The following is a 20,486-nucleotide window of genomic DNA, read 5'->3' as shown; positions in this document are numbered from 1 at the left end:
AACAGTGTAAACAATCGCTGCATTCTTTTAAAAATACATAGACGGTATCAATAATTGCATGACTTATAAATAAATGACTTTGTCTAAGTATCATACAAGCTCGTTAGCACTTCACGTCATGTAGCTGTCAGTGCTATGCAACAAATATTAGATATTACTACTGATAATAACATTATTAAGAACGATTATAACAAGTCATCGTAAAAATTAGCAAAAAGCTAGTCAACTACCATGTAAAGGAAAGGTTTGAACGCTGTGCTTTTTCATCAAAAAAAGAAAGAAAGGGTAAAAGGCTGCGGGACCATCGGCGTGAGGACCACGCCGCTGTTATAAGACGTTGGCACTGGAACGTACTGTACACTCTAAAAGACCGACAGGCCCTCAGAAAGAGAGGAAGCTGTCCAAAAACAGGAGCGGAGAAACATGCAGGCCCTCGGGGTCGGCTTAAATGTCAAAGGCCTCGCCGTTCATTCAGTCTGGGACAGGCAGAGAGGAATCAGGCTCAGGAAACAAAAACTTTGAGGGATAATGGAGAAAACAAAACACCTCTGGTTGGCAGCTTCACACAATTCACTAAAGAAAAAAGTAAAATGGAAGTAAATCACTCAAGCTGCGTTAAAGGTACCCATTGCCAAGTCATGTAGACCGCCTAAAAATAAAAAAATAAGAAACATTTTTCTCTAGACAGTTAAAGTGTCCTTGAATTAAAAAGTCCCAAGCAAAATTTGTGAACGGCTGTCAGCAACTACTGACAGCCGTCTTAAGACTGATTTATCCTCTGCAAGACAGCAAGAAATCTGTTCTCTCTGACGTGGTTGCGTGACAAAAATAGCTTTTGTTCTCATATGGTTTCCAAGAATCTGTTCGGTGCACGATGTCCTGGTAGAACTTTTTCCTTGCGGGGGTATTGTGTGATTGGTCAGAACTTCGTGGGCGTGTTTACACGATGAAGCGGCTGAATTAACTCCGCTGAGGAGCAGCTGGCCGAGGCTGTTAGAACGTGCATCCACCTTTACGGTCGATACAGCTAGAGAACTCCTGGAAGGAGGTTGGACCATTTTTGTGCCTGGAGGAGACAGCGCAGAGGCACAGGCGGCTGCCAGAAACAGCGGCGGCGTCTTCGTGACAGATTCGCAAATTAGCGCTTCTACTTGGTTAGCAACAGAAATACCAGCCCTTCCTCCAACTCCTCCATCATCAACTGAAAATAAACCCACTTTGCCAACCGTGTTATCTGCGTTGTTTGTTTGCCTGTCGGGTGCTGCAGTTTCTCTCGGGGTAGAACAAGTCCATGCGAAAAAGAACGCCACACAACCACATGAGCGAGAACAGAGGTCTTGCAAGCTTTACTCGTTTCTTTTTTCTCTAGCGGCAGATTTGCTCTTCTGTTTCCACCTAAATGTCTTCTCTTAGACCGTACGCTTGTTTCGATTCCAGCATATTTGTTTAACTACGCAGACTACAGCCAGCCTAATGTGCGTCAATCGCGTTACTCAAGCTTCCAGGTGACTTTCAACGTACCTTAAGTACGTACTTGCATGTCAGGACTGCATATCAATGCATCTGGAAAACTACCGGAGTAAACTCTTTCAAACTGCACCACTTGATATAGTCCAAGATAAACTTTTTATACGTTGGATTTCAAAGTTTGCAATGAGTACCTTTAAGGTGGCATTGGAAGAGACAGATTCATAAATAATTCTTGACTCGATTGCTGTTTGTCCTTGAAGACGTTCCCCTGGTTCGTTTCATTACTGGTAGAAGTGGATGTGAAGCCTCATCCTTCTTGTTCGGAGTGCAACTGAAATTATTCATCATGCGAGATAAAGGTTCTGTCTCCGGGCTTTAATCGGACCAAACGAGCAGAGTGATTGTTGGCGATCCTGCAGGAAAACCACCACTGAAGGAGGCGTCGCTGCAAACGGTCAAACTCGAATAACCTCAAATAAACAGCACTTTAGGATAAGAAAGTAATTAATACGGTTGGTTTTTTTTCAAAGTTTAGACAAATTTCTGTTTCCTGAGGCAAGTTAGGATCTAGCACAAGAAAAGGGAATAAAAAGGGAAAGTAATCTCTCATCTCATTAAGCATTGAACAAGGCTGTTCTCTAATAACAAAGCAATAACAAACCTATTTAACAAGACATGACACGCTCACTGGGTGGCCGCTTTGGTGGCCGACTCCCCCAAAACCTTCAGCCACCAGGACCGAGCTGACCAACAACAGAGTGTCCACCGGGCAAAACTCAACTCAACGCCTGTCGGCCAGGAGCTTCAGGTGTGGTGAAGACAGAGAAGCCAGGCAACGCCATGCCTGCACCCAGACCGCTCGGCCGGCGGCGTCATCAGAGGATGGTGCAGAAGAACTTCTTCTCCCGGAAAGGGTTCTCGGAGGCAGGGACGGGCACGATGAGGGGGTCCTCTCGTATGTGGGCGTCGCAGTACGCCATCAGGTCTGCAGCTGCTTTGGAAACCTGAAACGTTACAGATAAAGGAAAAGATTAGATGATCTGGACATTCATCAAAAGATTTAAGGGGTTTGTCTGATCTTAAGACAACGAAACTGCATCTTTATCGGGTCCAAGCTACCCCTGTAAGACACTGATGTTGACTGGATAAGGAACAGACCGTTTTATGGTCACAAACTCTGGGTAGTGACTGAAAGAATGAGATTGTGGATAAAGACGGTTGAAATGAGTTTCTTCTGCAGGGTAGCTGGACTCTCCCTTAGAGACAGGGTGAGACGTTCAGTTATCAGGAGAGACTCGGAGTAGAACCGCTGCTCCTCCACATCAAGAGGAGCCAGTTGAGGTGGTTCAGGCATCTGGTAAGGATGCTTCCTGGGCGCCTCACCAGGGAGGTGCTTTGGGCATGTCCGACTGGGAAGAGACCCCGGGAAGACCTCGGACACGCTGAAGAGACTACATACAGCTCTCGGTTATCCTGGGAACGCCTTGGGGTCCTCCTAGAAGAGGTGGCTGTGGAAAGAGATGTCTGGACCTCCCTGCTCAAGCTGCTGTCCCTGCGAACCGACTTCGAAACAAGCGGAAGATGATGGATGGATGGATGGAATAAAAAAGTTTAATTTTGAGTCTTTTGGAATAGCAATTCCACAGCAGAGGATAAGTTCATGTGCAAGCGCAGACTTCCACCTGGGATCAGACGAGAGAAGAGCAGCTGCTGCAGAGGGACAGAGACGGCCCAGAGAAAAACATGGAGGACGTCGCCATCTGATCTCCCGCCTGCCGCTTCACCTCACCCACCGCTGCTCCCAGGAGAACCCGACACAGAACCCAGGTTACCGTTCATCGGCGTAAACACGTCTGAAGAGGCGAACATGAGAGCTCAAACTAAAGCACATTTCCATCAGAGGCAGAGATTTCTCGATTAGCGATGGAGACGGAGCGCCATCGGTCTTTAGGTAAAAAGGATTAAGAGTTAGTGATAATCATTGAAAAAAAATCTTTGGGTTTTTGGTAAATTTACTACAGTTTCACAAAGACAAGCTCTGCATTAAAAAGATAAATTAAAACATTAGCAGCCATTTAAGGAAAGCATATCACTCGCCTTGCATGACAAACATTTAGTCAAAGATCTCCAGCGATTTGTTAGCCCTTGCAGTTTGTGTTGAGGATGACTCTCAGCTACTGCGATGCCAAATTTGAGCTCAATATCTGTGAAACCGACTGATTTATTATGGTTTCTGCATCACATAAGTTCAACTAGCTGTGGCAGCCATTTTAAATTAGGCTGACTCCTAAAGTTAAAGACACTTCGATCAACATCCAGTGGTTATTTTCTAAACTTGTTGAGATATTTCGCTAACAGACAAAACTAGGGTTAACAATTGAAGTCCAGCACAATGAAGAGCACCTGAAGTGTGTGTTGTAATTACACGATCACCCACGTTTCCTGCGTTTAATTAAATGAAAAACACACAAAGCAATCCCAGATTAAAACGTGCACTTCCATTATTAAACCCGAAATAAACACGTCTGTTAATCCTTTGTTCATTCGTTTCCTGTATCCACTTAATCCGGTCACAGAGACAAACGACCTTTGGACACCAACTCTCACATTTAGGGTGAATTTAGGATCACCGTTTGACTGAACATCCGTGTTTTTGTTCTGTGGGAGGAAACCGGAGTACAGTAGTCCATCGCTACTCCACGATTTATTTATCGCGGATTCGCTCTATCGTGGTTTTTCAAAATAGGATTGGACATGACACAGTTGACTGATTGATGGATGAGCCGCACGATCGGCACAGAATTTTTATTTAAAATAAATTATTTTAAATTACTTTGCCAACCTGATGATTGCTTCCTGAGAGTTTCATTAAAATCTGTCCATTGCTTTATGAGATATTTTGCTAACAGACAGATGCACAAACATCCTCACCCTTTCTCCTTCAGCGGCGGGCGATAATGATAACCTGCAGGGAGATGTTGTGCCGAGAGCAAACGCCCCCTCAGGACAAAGCGAGGTTCTGCTCAGACTGTTGGTTCTGACTGATTTAATTACCCAGCAGCCCCGGGGCGGAGGCAGAACCGTCTAATTAACACAGATCACGTCCCTCCAGCTGATTGAGTAATTAACAAGGGCGAGGCGATCATCCAATCGGCAGCCCAGAGACTGCCCGGGTCGCTGACACACGCTCACCCCTCATCAGAACAAGTCGTTATCACCCACCGCTGAAAGTGGCGTCAACTTTGTCAGTCTGTTAGCAAAATATTTGATGAACCACTGAATGGATTTTAATGAATCTCTCAGAAAGTAACTGATAAGTCTGGAGTCAACCCATTTCAAGATGGCTGCTACAGTCAGGCCTGTCACGACAACAAATTTTGCTGGGCGATTAATTGTCTCAGAAATCATTGCGATAAACGATAATATCGTTTGAAATTTGACAATAATTAATAATTATTGTCAAATTTAAGCAGAAATGTTGATTTGTTTTGAGTGCAGTACCTTTTTTTGACCACCGGATGGCAGTATAAGACAGAACTGAAGGATGGATAGTGAGGGAGGAGCAGTGCCTCTCTTTAAGAAAAATGGGAGGGAGGCCCCTTGACGTGACATGGGCTGTCTCTCTTCGGTTCTCAAAATGACAGACGCTTGTCGTTTGAGCTCTTCAGCATTTTTCACACAAAGCTTTAAATAAAAAAAATCAGTAAACAAGTTCTCAACTTCTTTTTGCAGAGATTTTTTTTTTTTTTTACACAAAGGCACAGGTTTCAACCATGAATTTTGGAGCTTCGACAAGACGGAGTTAACCCTGTGTTAGCAAAACATCTCATAAAGCACTGGACAGACTTCAGTGGAACTCAGATTTGGCTGCAGATTCACCATCATGTTTGCCTCTGCTTACCATTAGCCTACACAGAAATGGGTATAAGTCAGTACATTTTACAGAAATTGATCTAAAACTTGGCGTGGTAGTAGCTGAGAGTCATTCACAACGCATTCTCCGAGCACCAACCGACCACTCGAGGTCGTTCAGTTTTTATCGGCAGCATGGATAATCTGAAACCATCATCTGGAACGATTTGGTGACAGCTGGAGCAGAAAACGAACAGAACTGTGCAGCGAGGCGGCCATGCATGACAAGTTCGCTGTTGCTCTTTAACTTTTTTTTCCGGCCTTCTTCCGAAAGACAAAGACGTCCTCACAGCTGCGCTGCACGCCGTTTCTGTTTAAAGAATAAAAAAATCAGTTGCTGTTGATCTAAAAGTGAAACATTTACTCATTCCTGCTTATTTCATCGTCAGAACTTCCTGTTTGTGTTTTTCATTTGATAATGAATGCTTAGAGGTTTGCATGTCGCCCGCCGCCTTAATGCTGGAGGTTTAAACTCCAATCACCTTTCATGAAATAAATTTAAACTAGAAGTTCAAGTAAAAAATCTGCTCGATTAACAAACATGCTGGGCGTGTGTTAGGGATCACACCAGGTTTTAGCTCAACGTCTGTAAATCTGACCGAGTTGCAGCCGTTTCTGTGTTAGGTTGATACGCTGCAGCAGCCATCTTGAATTGGTTCGACTCATTGAGTGAATCCAATAAATTCTGGAAGTTTAAACAAAACGAGACATTTTGCTAACATGTCAGGCACACAAACACATCACAGGCTCATCCTATTTAATAGTAGAAAACGTGTTTTCGCTGCTTTTCAAGGCAAAAACGTTGGCGCTCGCACTAAAACTTCATGTTAGAGGATCTGGAGTCAGTGCCGGGTGGTGTAAGGAAGAAACAAAACGCTTTTTGTGGCTCAAGTGGGAAGAATTAAGATTTACAATTCATGCATTTCATGTATTTAAGAGGTGACATCAGCACCTTAATGCAGTGGTTCCCAACAATGGTCCTTGAGGAACACCAAACTGAATGTTTTAGATGTTTCTCTGCTTTTACACAGCTGATTTGAATGAATGGATGATTAACGGGCTTTGGCAGAACTTGATGAAGTAATTAAATCACTGAATCAGGTGTGTTGGAGCATAGAAACTAAAAAATGGAGGATGGTGTTCTTCAGGGACCAGGGTTGGGAAGCCTTAATGACCCAACATAATGGTCACAGCTCAGCTCAAATAAGTATTTGAAGAAACTTCTTATCTGCGACTGGTTCACGAGGGAGTCTGCAGAATGCCTCTCAACGTTCAACTGATAAAACTCGTCTAAATCTGTGTGCACTCCGGTAGATTACATCGTAAACGTCTAGGGCGGGTGACACGTGGGCAACAAAACGAGGTGCACACTAAAACAGGCTATGATTTTTTTTAAATGTGGCCGTGCGGCTCGCTGGTCGCAGACAGAACTGGGTGACAACACTAACCCTCCTGCTGCCCTTGGGTCAAAATGACCCACAATGCCTCAGTTATAAAACCTGGAACCTTCTGACCAAAGGACAGCGGGGGGTGTAAGTCGTCTCAGTTGTTGACTGCACAAACAAACAAGGATCTCAGTCAAACCTGTATTATGGAGATAGAGGAACCAGAAAGAACTGGACCAGGTGAGTCTAGAACCTGCAGGCGTTCCTGTGCTCACAAAGGAGCAAAACTTTGGCTCCAAAGAAAGATCAGACGAGAAAAACCTGCTTTTATGAATTAAATCGGCGGGGCTATAGTCTGCATGTGCTGTCGTGTAAAACACCGTCGTCCCAGTCGTTGCCGTTTCAGACGAAAAACAAAAGTCTGGGATCCGGCAGTCTGCTCTTTCTGCTCTCCATATGGGACGTAAGACGGAACAGTTTGGATCTCGTCATCTTACTCTCGGTGCAATCTGGAAACTCGCAAAACACAAACTAAACGCAGCCCTCCTCGACCTCAGACGTGTCAAAACAGACACAAATATGTGGCAGAATATGTCGGCGGTTAGATCAGCTGCTTGCTGTCCTGCGTGGACGTTCCCGATATCAACACGTCCGGGACCATCGGCTCGTATTTACGAGCTCGTCAGCGGCAGAGCTGCAGTTTGAGACTCCGCAGCGAGTCTAGAGATGAAAAACCAGTGAGCACTTCACAAGAAGGAGTTTGTCATTCGCCGAGGCTGAGCTGTGAAGACAAACGATCAAAACATGATGCAACTCATTCGACGATGATGCCCAGCTTGTTGTGGACACAAATGCATTAAGAGGAACAACTATTTAAGTTGTGAAGTTGGTGTTGCACAAAAACAAACACGTATTTTTTTCCTTTCTGGTCAGAATTTTTAGTTAAGATCATCTTAACTTAAAAAATTGAGGTGTAGCGTTATAGCTCTTTAATCCTTGTTAAAATATCGTGGATGCTGGAACTCGGGAGTGCGTGTTTGGCTCATTGGCTCTGGTCATTTCTGTGAAACCCGTGTACCTTTATTCTGTCCATGCAGGCCTCCATCTTCAGCTGCTCCACAGCTTTCCTGGCTTGGGAGATGCTGGCCGTGCTGTTGTTGGCGATGCCGTCCTTCATGGCGCTCCTGTGACGAGACAGAGAACACCACGTTAAACGCTGAGCCTGCGACCCTTTTTAAAAACACAAAACGTGCCGATGCGCTGCAGGTTTTCAAAGTAAACGTTTGGTGTTTGTCGGTCTGTTTGTTTAAGGGCCTCCACAGCCAATCATCTGCTCATCCACCCAGCATCTTCCTCTGGACCTCCTCCCTGGCAGCTCACGTTCAACGTCTTGTGTCTAATTTGTCCACTGTTCCTCAGGTCCAATGAAAACCTGAAACCTCCAGCTCCTCCTGTCTTTTTGTTGTCCCCCAGTTCCAGAGCGAAAAATGTGGACTGGGAAATACTCTCAGTCCATCCGTGCACGTTATGAGCATGAGAACTTAGCAAAAAGTGAGGTACCAACTTCCATTTTCATGTGTGGCTACTTCTAGACATAAAATGTTCACTATAGAAAATTGGACTGCCAAGTCAAAATCCTGTCACTTATCTAGAAAACTACTAATGTTCATTATTCAAATCCCTCAACGATGGGGGACATAAGCGAACAGCTTGTTAGACCAAATATCATCTTGCAAACCTTCCCGTTCGCCTCGGATACTCAAACACGTCCACCTTACCATACCATACCATACCATTTTATTTATAAAGCACTTAAAACAGCGACAAGGCCAACCAAAGTGCTGTACAGACAGAACAACAGACAACACACAAAGCAATATACAAAATGAAGTAAATCAGAATATAGACATAAAAACGATGCAGATAATGACGACAAACCAGTGTGGAGCATACAGGTTCAAAACACATCCTCTGGTGTTGAAAGCTACTGAATATTAGTGGGTTTTTAAACGGATTTGAAAACCGAGAGGGAGGGGGCCTGTCTGACAAGCAGAGGTAACTCGTTCCAAAGTCTTGGTCCTGCTACAGAGAAGGCCCTGTCACCTCTGCGCTTAAGACGAGTTCCTGGAACTGTGAGGAGCAACTGGTCCGCTGACCTCAGGGAGCGTGGTGGGACATACGGTTGCAGCAGATCAGAGAGATGGGTGGGGTGGGGTGGGGGGGGACTGTTCAGCGATTTGTAGACATAGGAGTATTTTGAACTGGATTCGAAGGTGAACCGATAACCAGTGCAGTGAGGCCAAAACTGGTGTAATGTGCTATCTTTTGCCTGTACTGGTTACAAATTGGGCTGCTGCATTCTGGACCAGTTGTAGTCGTGCTATAGAGGTCTGACTGATACCAAACAGGAGTGAATTGCAGTAATCAAGCCTAGATGTAATGAATGCATGTATTACTGTCTCCAGGTTCTTTCTGGACAATATGGGCTTCAGTTTAGACAGCCGCCTCAGTTGGAAGAAACATGATTTAACAATCATGTTTACATGATTGTTAAGTTTCAGGGAAGGGTCCATTATCACTCCCAGATTAGTGACTCTTTGTTTTTCTGACAGGGCTAGAGTGGAAATGTCGATGCAGTGGTTTGTGATTGTGTCATTGGGAGGGAACAACATGACTTCAGACTTCTTTTCATTGAAACTTAAGAAATTTAAAGCCACCCAGTCCCTGATGTCAGCCAGGCAGTTGAGCAGCGGTTGAATAGAGCATGTACCATTGTGTCTTAGGGGGAAGTAAATTTGACAGTCGTTGGCATAGAAGTGAAAGGGTATGTTGTGTTTCCGGAAAATAGCACCAAGTGGCAGCAGGTATAAAGAGAATAGATGGGGACCCAGGATGGACCCCTGCGGAACCCCTCATTTAAGCTCTGTCACTGCAGAACTAAAATCCTTGATGGAGACACAAAAGGATCTGTCAGTGAGGTACGATCTGAACCAATTGAGGGCTGACCCTGTGATGCCCACCCACTGCTCCAACCTAGCAATGAGGATCTCATGGTCGATGGTGTCAAAGGCAGCTGTGAGGTCCAATAGGACAAGCAGCACAGAATCACCAGTAGCTGTGGATACTAAAATGTCATTAAAACCTTCAGTAGGGCAGTTTCAGTGCTGTGGAGAGGTTTAAAGACAGATTGGAATAGCTCTAAGATGGCGTGATTCTCCAGGAAGCACTTCCACTGGGACTCAACTATTTTCTCCAGTAGTTTGGAAACAAATGGGAGTCTGGAGACAGGCCGGACAGGCCTTCAACAACTCCACTTCTTGCAGCTTCGTCGCTCCACCTGTCTCCCACTCTCTCTCCGACTTTCATTTTCTTTCCAGAGCGTACCTCCACTTCTCCAAGCTCTTGTCCTCCTACTCTCTGCACATCACAGTGTCATCTGCAAACATGATTACCCTGATGTAGTCCCACCCCCATCTCACTCGTCGTACCACACATCTCACAACGGTCTTGCTGTCCTTCTACATGTCCCGTCTCTCGGCACCCTATCGTATGTTTAGAACATTCCAATGGCGCACAAATGTTTAGGGACCAACATTGCTGATGGATTTTCTTCTACAGTGGATGACAATCTCAAGTATCTGGATCCTGTTTTGGACCACCATGAGAAGGAAGGATTGAAGACAACGCTGGCGAAGTGCAAGGACATTATTTAGGGCAAGTTATGTCAGCTGCTTGGATTTCTACTGATCCCAAAAAGATTGATGCAGTGGCAGAACGGCTAAAACCAGGAGCTGTGTCAGAACTTCAGCTGTTTAAACTTTTATTACAGATGTTTAGTTGAAGTGTTTGCCAAGTTTGCATCTGAGGCAAGAAAAGGCTGAGGGATTAATCTAAGATGCTCGCATGAAAGCAGCTTCAAGGAACTTTAAGCAAGGTATTTAGGAGTGACCAAAAGGTCCTTAGGTGGAGACTAGTCAGGGACTAGTCCTCTCACAAGAGCAGGGTGGTAAAGTCCAAAGTATGGATTGTGCAAACCGGCGCCTTCATCCACCCAAGAACCATAGCTCAATGAAACTTTAGTTTTTTTGTCATGAAACGGGCCAAAAGTTTTGTGAGTACCTGCTAGGCCACAAATGTGTAGTTTGGACTGGTACCAACTCCTTCATACTGGGATGTTTCCAACAGTATTGGTTGGTCGAGCTTGCAGTCTAAGATTCGACACAGTCCAAGGTGTATTAATTAATACGCAGATGTCTGTGTCCGGCGTCATCAGGTAAAACTGTTGCAACAGATCAACCAGAGACCCGACCTTCAGAAACCATTAACTTCTTAGGAATCAGGAACAAATCTGCCCGTGCTTCGCATCCAAGCAACTTTTTCTAAGGACCAACAAACAGAGGTGACCTCAGACGTCCTTCATTAGAAGATGTGAAATATTTTCCTGACGTTTTATGATAATATTTAAAACTACCAGTGAATTAGAATGGAAGCACCCTTATTAGCATTCAGTTAAAAAATCCTGACCTGTAGCTGTTTGATGCAGCTTTGACACATAAAACGAACAGCTCGATGAAATGCAGTGAAATAAAAGAAACAAAACAATGGCCATCAGTGGGATTTTGACAAAAGACATGAGAAAATTGAGCTCTTTCTGGAGCTCTACAGCGAACTGGTCCTTCACACTTGGAACATCTTGTAAAGTTTAAATAAGTCACAGAACAGCGGACGTTACGTGTCTGAACCAACATTTTGATCTTTTTTTTTAATGGTTTTTACGCAGTCACAGCTGAAATTTGATGATTTTCACAGGATTTTCCGCAGAACAATCAACTGACAGTCGATGCCACGCCCTAACGTCTAAAACGTTTGTAACATTTGCAAAAAAACGCGTCTAACTTCTAGAACTTTGAGTACAAAATAAAAATCATAAATAAAAACTGGGTAGCTATTCATGCCTTTTCATCCAGCATGTTTCTCTCAGCTGTAGAACATACAATTTTCTCTCAAACCCTCTCAGAATGAAGAGACCGAGCTTATACAAGCGTCTAGACTTCTAGATATTTTAGCTACAAATACTCTCTTGGAAACAGGAAGTGAACGATGGTTTTAACTTGTACCATCTACATAAACTATAGTAACGTAAAAAAGCATAAAATAATTTTAAAAATAGTAGAAACAATTTTTTAAAAATCATACGTGACCGTCAGAGCCTTCTGCCGCTTACGCCTTGAGAATTTTTAAGATCCGACTCAAAGTTTTCGCACAACGATCGTTCGTTTGAGGCTTACTTTTCAGTCTGCGTTAGTGAGTCTGCCTCCCACCAACAGAAAGACACAGGTGTGTGGTTACCATGGCGACCACAATGAGCCACCAGCAGGAGCTTCAACACTTCTTACACAGTTCATATATTACAATGTAGGCCTTTTTGTTTTTTTTAATAATTTGGCAAATTTATCTTTTTTTTTTTTTGCTTTTTAAGCAATTTGAGGAATTTTCCAGCCGAATCATTTCTGACCAACGCGGAACACTATGTTGCATTTACTGTATCTTCAACACCCCCCACCCCCTTATGTATTTATTTATTTTTTTTTAATTGTTTTTATTTTAGCATCTGTGAAACCAGTTTCCATTTTTTAAATCCCACCCTGGCAGGAAGCTCCCAGGCCTTCTGGATCCAGGTCGATCCTCGGTCCTGAATCTGATCGCGTTTTATTTATTTTTGCTTAAATGAAACGAGTCGGTGGAGACGAGCTGCGGCCCTGGCCGGACTTGAACGCACCAAACCTCCCATGAAAATAAAAAACATCTATGGGCGCAGCTCGGAGGAAGAGGAAGATGAAGATGATTTATATTGTGCAGGCAGCAGCCTCCGACCTACCTGAACGGTTCTTCCAATTTGGAGAGATCCGGGCTGACTCCACCCAACACACGCGCGCGCGCGCACGAGACGGATTGGATCTTCCAAATTAAAAAATATAATCTAATTAGAGGAAATCCCAGCTTCGCCTTTTGGCCCGAAGTGGAGGAAGATCCTGACGTTCTGGTCGGAGAGATCCAGGCGAAGCCGGAGACGTGCGAGCAGCAGGGGGGGAAACCTCAGAGTGACGCCGAGATCCACAGACCGGGGGGGGGGGACTCGATCAGAGAGAACCAGGAGCTGCAGCGGCGACGAGTCACGGCGTGTGTCTGATGAACGAGCCGGCCGTGAACGCACCGCGGTCGTTAAATTAGACGCTGCTTTTTTAAAAAAAATGTATTTTGTTTATTTTAATTCGCTGCTCCAGAGATTTTCTCCAGGCTTCCCCATTTCATTTATATTACATCAGCTTTGACATCACCGGGTCCTCCCCGCTGCAGCTGTCCCTAAAGTAAGGAGGAATCCCGCATTTAACACCAGAAAGACATAAATCTTGGGACAGATTTCATCTGATCAAAGATGTCCGACACAGAAACTTCAGTAAACTGAAGCTAACCAGAAGTTTTTGTTGATTTATGTGTTAAACAGAAAAATGTTTTATTCAAATCGAAAGACATGAATATATCTGAAACGGGGTCATTAAAGCTAATTACCAAATAACTCCATAACATCACAAGTAGCGAAAGATTAGCTGAAAAGAAAACATTAGCCAAAAGTAGCTGTTAGCTTGAACTTGACAGATCTACTTGCTAAAAGTTAAAAGCAAAGAGCTAGCTAAAAGGAGCAAAATAAATTAACCAAAAAGTAGTTGGAAGCTAAAAAAAATAGCTAAAGGCTAGTTGAAAGCAGCAAAATGCTAATTTAAAGTTAAAATAGCAACATACTAACCAAAAGTACCAAAGCACTAGCGAAAAGGCGCAAAACAAAGTAGCTGGAAGCTAAACGTAGCAGTACGCTAGCTATGACGCTAAAGATTGACTAAATAAATACAAGTCTATTTAAGAATGTAAACAAAAATAGTGTAAGGCTAAACTAGCAAAGCACTAACTGAAATATAAAAGTAGAAAAAGTTAAATGGAGTAAAACCCTAGCTAGAAGCTAAAAGTAGCTAAATGGTAGTTGAAATGACAAAATAGCAAAATGCTAGCTTAATACTGTAAAACGATAAAAGCTCAAAGTAGCACAAGGCTGGTTACATATTAAAGCTTGCTAAAAGGTCTAAAATCTAAAAGTAGGAAAAGGTTAACTAGAGCAAGTAGCAAAAGGCTAGCTAAATATAGCAAAACACTCACCAAAGCTCAAAATAGCAAAGTGCTAAGCAAATACAATTCTAGCAAAGAGCTAGCTAAAAGCTAAATTACATCAATTAAAATTTTACGTAGGCAAATCTAAATAAGCTAAAAGTAGCAAACGGCTAGCTTAAAACTAAAAGTAGCATTGCACTAGCTAGATGCTAACAGAAGCAGAACACAAGCGGATAGTAAAATGCATTCTTAAATTATTAAAACGATAGCTAAAAGTTACAGAACTTGATTTGTTTGTGTTTTTAACTCTTCTACAATCGGCCTGTTCATGTTCGATGAACGCTCATTTGTATTTCGATGACTTCTCAGAAAAAATGGCGTCTAAAGCCAAACATTTTCTGTATAAAGAAGTGTCCCCTTCTTCAGCACCGCTCGGTCCAGTCAGTGATCCTCACTCGTTTCTGGATGTTGGGAACCCAAACTGGAGTTCCTCAGTAGTTTCCACAGGAACACAGACATTTTTATTTTTTATCATATTTCCCTTCTGTTCCCCAGAAATAACAGGATTTCTTCTTACTTTGTGTGTCCCTGAACACACCTTTTCTTCTTACTTTGTGTGTCCCTGAACGCATCTTTTCCCCACACACAAAAAATAGCACACTAGTAACATTTCTTCAAATATTTATATAGCTGTGTGCATTTATAATATACTTTCACCTGGTTCGTTTGTCCATATAACACATATTTACAACCAAAAACAAAAAAAACTCATCAATCGGTCAAAACAATCAAAAACAAGTAAACCATCTTAAATTATGCATAGCTTAAGTTAATAACAGATAATAAATAATCACATTTTCGCTCGGCCTCTTTGCTGTTTTCAATGCGATAACAAAATATTTATAAGTTTCACGGAGGAAATGAGTTAAGGACAAGAAGACGGAAACATCTTTTCTGAGAGTCCAGGGAGACGAGGACAAGTCACAGAAACATAAACAAAAAGAATATGATCAGAAAAGTTCCCTTTCTCAAAGACAAACCAGCACGAGACTCTTCTTCAGGCTGCGTTCGGCCGAACTTCCTGTTGTAAAACTTTCGCTTTCTGGGTCGGACTTGTTAGAGGAACCGAATCGAGAGAACGTTCTGAAATCAAAGGAAGTGCTTCGGACGAACGTCTGACTCCTAACGGCCGAACAAAGTGCAGCGAGTTCGATGGGAACGTAACGAAAAGGTGCTCGGACCGTTCGGGATCGGGTGGGGAAATGAAACCGGTCGACTCCTTGTAGGTGATCCTGAAGAACCTCATCAGTGCAGAAAGACCCGACGGGACATTCACCACCCTGAACAGAACAGTTGCCTTCTTCGGCGTTTCTTACATTTTCAGCTACTCGTTGCAAAGAAACGATGCCAAGCTGTGCGGTTTGAAAGGTTTTTGGGTGTGCACTCGGCTGAATCAGCCGAAAATGGAAGCTCGGGTCATTGATCCGGGTTAGGCAGGTCGTAGTAATGAAAACGGTGGAACCAGACGGGTCTCGGAGAAGACGTTCGGGGTTCAGCCTTCAAATATTTACAAAACTTATAGGTCGAAAAGTTTCGGCCCATCTTGCCACATCGTAAATAAACAGACGCGGGAGTTTGTGTCAGGCTAGAAATTTTTATTTTAAATACAAACTTCTGTAGAATTTTTTTTGGTCCCGTGTCACGACTTTGCAACGAGTAGCTTGAAGCAGCCGAACGGTTCAGAGGAAAAGACGATCTGCGTTTAGGCAGGCGGTCCGGGTCAGCGTCGTCCTAACATGCAGAAGTAGGACGGAACAACAGGCAGCACGATTCAACCCGTCCCCCTCCTCCCCCCCGCTGTCCCTCCTCGAGGCCGTGACTCCCGTGTTCAGGCGAGACGAGCGGGACGTCTCGCTGACAGAAGCTACCGCGGCGTCTCGCTGCAGGAGACCCGAGGCGAGACACGGGGTTTTATCTTCGCCACACGTTCTGGACTTTGGCCAGAGGATAGCAGCTTCGAGCAACAAAAATAAAAAAGACGAGAGAGAAAAAAACTCAAGACGAACATGAAACAAAGTTTTGTAGAAAGTGTCTGTTGCAGCCTCGGCCTCCATTCCTCCGACATTCGACTTCACATTGTTTATAAATATATTTCTATTTACATGTAACACTTTTGATTTATTCTCTTAACGCTGGGAGCGGGAGAAGGCATCGTTTACGGTCCGGTGCGTTCAGGGAGGTCGAGTCCTCCCCGTCAGTGCAGGCAGGAGCAGAGGGGAGGGGGGAGGTCAGCCGGCAGCGTAGCTGCTCAGGAAGGAGTAGAACATGGGCAGCTTCATGCGCTGCTGGTCCCGTCGGCACCACGCCATCACGGTGCCGTCGCTGTTGGCCGTGTAGAGGTGGTGTCCGTCGCACGAGTACGTCAGGCTGAGAACGACAGGAGAGGAAGTCGTCACCGTCATCAGTGCGGGGAAATAATCTGTCGAGCGGCTGACATACCTGATGATGGGTTTGTTGGACTTGGGGAACGTGATCTCCCTGATCGGTTTCAGATCCCAGGTGCTCCACAGCCTGAAAGCAGTTGCAGAAAAAAACACAACAATGTTAATAACTAGAAAGTTCCTGGAGAAACTTTGACGGGGACTGTCACGTCGCGAACATTTTAAACGACGATTTGACAGAACTACGTGTTGGGGTTCGCTCTCAGCTACCAACATACATTTCAGCTCACAAGTTATGGTCTTTTTTTTTTTAAATCTATGGTGGCCATCTTGGATTTTTGATTTGGATTCAGTATGTGATGGGGAATGTTCTCATCTATAACCACATCAAATTTGAGCTCTGTGTGTAAAACTAGTTTCTGCTGTGATAGACATCCTCAGAAAGAGAAAGGAGGGGGCTCCTTGGCGATCATCGAGCCGGCCAGGCCACCAGGAAATGTCACGGTGCTCCCGATGGCCTGTCTGTCCCTCAGCACAATGCTCTGGTTGGTCGCCTTCCATCAATCAGCCAATCATGTGTCATGTGCAATGTTACGGTGAAAACACCTGCAAAAGAGCGAGTCTGCGAAAGTCGAACCGCGAAGTATCGAGGGACAACTATACACACGTATACATGCACAGTTAGACCTGTCATGATAACTTTGCTGGGCGATTGTCTCATAAATTATTGCGATAAACAAATGTTTTATTTTTTTTCATTTACCCTTTATTTATCCAGGTAGTCTCATTGAGTCACAAGAACTCATTTTCAAGAGACACCTGTTTAGGGAGCAGATGGGGGTTAAGGGCCTTGCTCATGGGCCCAGAGTGGGGCGAATGAGGGTGTTTCACCTACCCCACCCACATTTTTGATGTCGTCGGTACCGGGGCTTGAACCGGTGATCTTCAGATCACAGACCCACCTTCTCTACTGTCTGAAATTTGACAATAATGTCAAATTTAAGAAGAAATGGTTAATTTGTTTTGAGTGTAGTACCTTTTTCGACCACCAGATGGCAGTATAAGACTGTTTGAACTGAAGGATGGGTAGTGAGGGAACGAGCAGCGCGTCTTTAAGAAAAATGTGAGGGCGGCCCCTTGACGTGACATGGGCCGTCTCTTGTTCCTTTATTTGGTTCTCAAAATGGCGGACGCTCGGTGTGGCTTGAGCTCTTTAGCATAGAGTTTTTCACACAAAGTTTTAATAAAAAAATCAGTAAACAAGTTCTCAGCTTCTTTTTGTCATCCATTGTCTTCAGTAGAACGAGAGAGACACGAAGAAACGATAAAGCCGATAAATGAAAACGAGGTCGATCATTTTCATTTATCATGTGATTAATTGATTAATTGATTTATCGCTCAGTTTCTCGTTACCTGACGACACCGTTCTCCAGACCTCCAGCGATGACGTTGACAGAGACGCCCTCTGGCTGGTTGGAGAACGCCACGGAGCAGATGGTCTCCCTGCAATGGACGTGTCCGATCAGGTCGCCGTTCACCGTCCACAAGCGAAGGTCGCTGCCGCCCGCCTCTGCGCGCACACACACACCAAAACAGGACTCTCAGCACGGACCTGAACGCACGTCTGCTACGTTAACACGCAGCACAAATAACCGCGGCGCTGCGGAGCGAACCCTCACCAGAGTCACAAACCGTCGCGATGTCTCCCGTGGTCTCGCTGGCAGAGACGGCCGTCACGGGACTTTTGTGGCCCGTGAGGCTCTGAACATAACAGAGTCTGAAAACAAGAAAGGAAGTTGAGAAACCAAACCAAGTGCGGTGGTTTTTATTCTGCTTCAAGTCTCCTGGACCCCGACCTGTTCAGGTCCCAGAGGATGCAGGTGCCGTCGTCGCTGACACTGATGAGGATGCTGTACGGTTTGCAGACGAACAGGCCGGTGACCTCACCTGTGTGTCCGTACAGGTGAACCTGGGACTCCACCTCCATCTCAGACGGCTGTGGAAGGAGGAACACAAATACTTTCAGAATAAAATAAAAACAATTTCCTTCACCAGATGCCAGTTTGAAACCAAGATCACCAGAAATGACAAAGTTGCAGCCGTTTTAGTCAAACTTTAATAATTGCACTTTGTACAGTCTCAAGGCGGGATGCTCAGCTACTACCACAACAAACTTAAGTCATAACCTTTTATTTCTTGTTTTTCCAAAATCAATTAACTGACGGCCATCTTAAGCTTCAAAGTTTAATCAGTTATAAAGGTCCAGACAATGATCAATTACTGAAAGTTTTATTAAAATTCATCCAGTGGCTCTTGAGATATTTTGCTAACAGACAGTTAATGCTTTCAGCAAAGCTCTCATAGATGGATACCTCAAAGAGTATGAGTTATGAACGACACTCAGCTCCAGCTGCAACAAAATATCTGTAAACCTGATTATAATTATTGTTGTGCTTCCTAACATTAAGAAAGACAGATCTCTAAGTTGACGTGGCGGCCATCTTGAACAGGGCCGACTTCAAAGGTTAATCAGTTGTAGAGGTACGTCTAATGATTACTCACTGAAGGTTTGAATAAAATCCATCCAGCGGTTCATGAGATATTTTGGCTACAGCACAGAATCAGTCTCATGCGAGTGTTTTGCTCTAAAAACTCTTCAGACACGAAGAAGCAGGAAATGTCTGCGTCGCATCAAGAAGCCATCAAAGTTTGACGGCCCCTCTGACGCCTGGACCTCCTGGTCCCACTCCCGGGCTCAGTGGGAACGCGTTTCGAGGGCAGCTGTGATGTGACTAATGAAGCCGAGCTTTTGAGCACAGCGAGGCTGCCTGGAGAGGGGGAGGAGGGGGAGGAGGGATGGGTGCTCGCGTGGAGGCGGGAAGGTTAGAAGGGGACGTCGCCATGGAAACCTACCGCGGCGCTGGTGAAGCGGTTGCTGTAGGCGGTGATGACTCCACACTTGCTGCCTGTAAATAGCTGGCAGCCATCGGGCACCCAGGCGCAGCTGGTCACCTGGGGGGGGGAGTTGGACGCAGGAAATCAGAACCTTTAGCTCTCGGGTGGTTGTGTAACGCAGATGAGAGGACACAGGTTATTTTAGCCACAGTACGCTCTTGATTGTTCCACCAGGTGGGAGGCTTGTTACCTGGTGGAGCTGGGAGCACTGGATGAAGTTGATGGGCGGCTCGCTCTGCTTGCTCTTCAGCCGTAAAATGTTGTCCGCGTAGCCCCAGCTCAAGATGGCCGACCACTGGATGTCGGTGCTGTGCATGCTGCGCACACCTTCGAGAACAGAGAAGGTTTAATGTTTCCGGCAGGACGTCGGCAGATCTTTGAACCTCTGGCCTTCGTACCTTGCTCCTTGCTGTAGATCATCATGAGGCAGAAGTTGCGGGACAGTCCGCAGATGGCTCGAGTCGGCAGAGCCAGCAGGGATCCGAACCGCTCCCCGTGGGGCTGACTGAAACACACCACGGGGTCCGGAGCAGAGGGCGAGCCCACGTACTCGCCCCACTTCAGACCTTTGATCCAAGGCAGTGGGCTCTGCGGGAAAAGAAACATCAGGTGAGCGGCCGAGCTTTTCACAGATGGAGAACGATCAGGGCTCAGCGGGCTGACGGGGAGCAAACTACCGGGCAGACGATCTCCTTCGCCTGTTCTCTTTCTCTGAAGGCCAGCTGAACCAGGAGCCCCATGGCTGCCGGCAGCTCCCCCTCCATCATGAGTTTGGGGGCCGCCCTGCTGGCGTGGGAGGCGTTGAAGAGCTGCCTGGGTGTCTGACCGTAGGTTTTAATCATCGTCTCCAGGGCCCGTCGCTGGACCGGGTCTTCTACAGCCGATACGTCCATGCCAAAATATGTCTGAAAGGTTCAATGAAGAAATAAAAAAATAAAACTGCATTTCCAGCGACAATGAAGTGAACGCTGAGCGCTAAGGATCTGTTGAAAGATGCTAAAACTGAGTTGAAGGTAAAACAGAAGCAAAAAAAAGTAGCCAAATGCTAGTTAAAAGCTAAAAGGAAAATAATGTTACCCAAAAAGTAAAAGCAGCATGACACAAGCCAAGGCCTGAAATCAGCAGAATGTTAGCAAAAATCAGCAGAATGTTAGCAAAAATC

At 44.9% G+C, this 20,486-nt stretch overlaps 2 protein-coding genes across 2 annotated transcripts in view; both read right to left on the bottom strand.

Moving 5' to 3' along the window:
* Nucleotides 1-2,161: 2,161 nt before the first annotated feature.
* Nucleotides 2,162-12,777, bottom strand: LOC119417654 (guanine nucleotide-binding protein G(I)/G(S)/G(O) subunit gamma-4). Its single transcript, XM_037684913.1, has 3 exons — nucleotides 12,646-12,777; nucleotides 7,846-7,951; nucleotides 2,162-2,474 (listed from the first exon to the last, which is right to left on the bottom strand). Exons 2-3 carry the CDS (start codon nucleotides 7,942-7,944, stop codon nucleotides 2,346-2,348), a joined length of 228 nt encoding a protein of 75 aa, XP_037540841.1. The 5' UTR covers nucleotides 7,945-7,951; nucleotides 12,646-12,777; the 3' UTR covers nucleotides 2,162-2,345.
* Nucleotides 12,778-15,911: 3,134 nt separating this feature from the next.
* Nucleotides 15,912-20,486, bottom strand: part of lyst (lysosomal trafficking regulator) — a 77,103-nt gene continuing 72,528 nt past the window's right edge. The window contains exons 44-52 of the mRNA XM_037678125.1: nucleotides 20,002-20,229; nucleotides 19,723-19,912; nucleotides 19,515-19,651; nucleotides 19,283-19,381; nucleotides 18,226-18,365; nucleotides 18,049-18,146; nucleotides 17,783-17,939; nucleotides 16,428-16,499; nucleotides 15,912-16,355 (exon numbers count right to left, since the gene is read on the bottom strand). Coding sequence (XP_037534053.1) covers nucleotides 16,217-16,355; nucleotides 16,428-16,499; nucleotides 17,783-17,939; nucleotides 18,049-18,146; nucleotides 18,226-18,365; nucleotides 19,283-19,381; nucleotides 19,515-19,651; nucleotides 19,723-19,912; nucleotides 20,002-20,229 — 1,260 coding nt within the window. The 3' untranslated portion in view covers nucleotides 15,912-16,216. The remainder of the gene's footprint in view (nucleotides 16,356-16,427; nucleotides 16,500-17,782; nucleotides 17,940-18,048; nucleotides 18,147-18,225; nucleotides 18,366-19,282; nucleotides 19,382-19,514; nucleotides 19,652-19,722; nucleotides 19,913-20,001; nucleotides 20,230-20,486) is intronic.

Source organism: Nematolebias whitei, chromosome 1 (genome assembly GCF_014905685.2).
Source record: "Nematolebias whitei isolate Nwh7 chromosome 1, NemWhi1, whole genome shotgun sequence".
Lineage (NCBI taxonomy): Eukaryota > Metazoa > Chordata > Actinopteri > Cyprinodontiformes > Rivulidae > Nematolebias > Nematolebias whitei.
The sequence above is the reverse complement of the archived record's forward strand: the minus strand, read 5'-3'. Positions and strand labels throughout refer to the sequence as shown.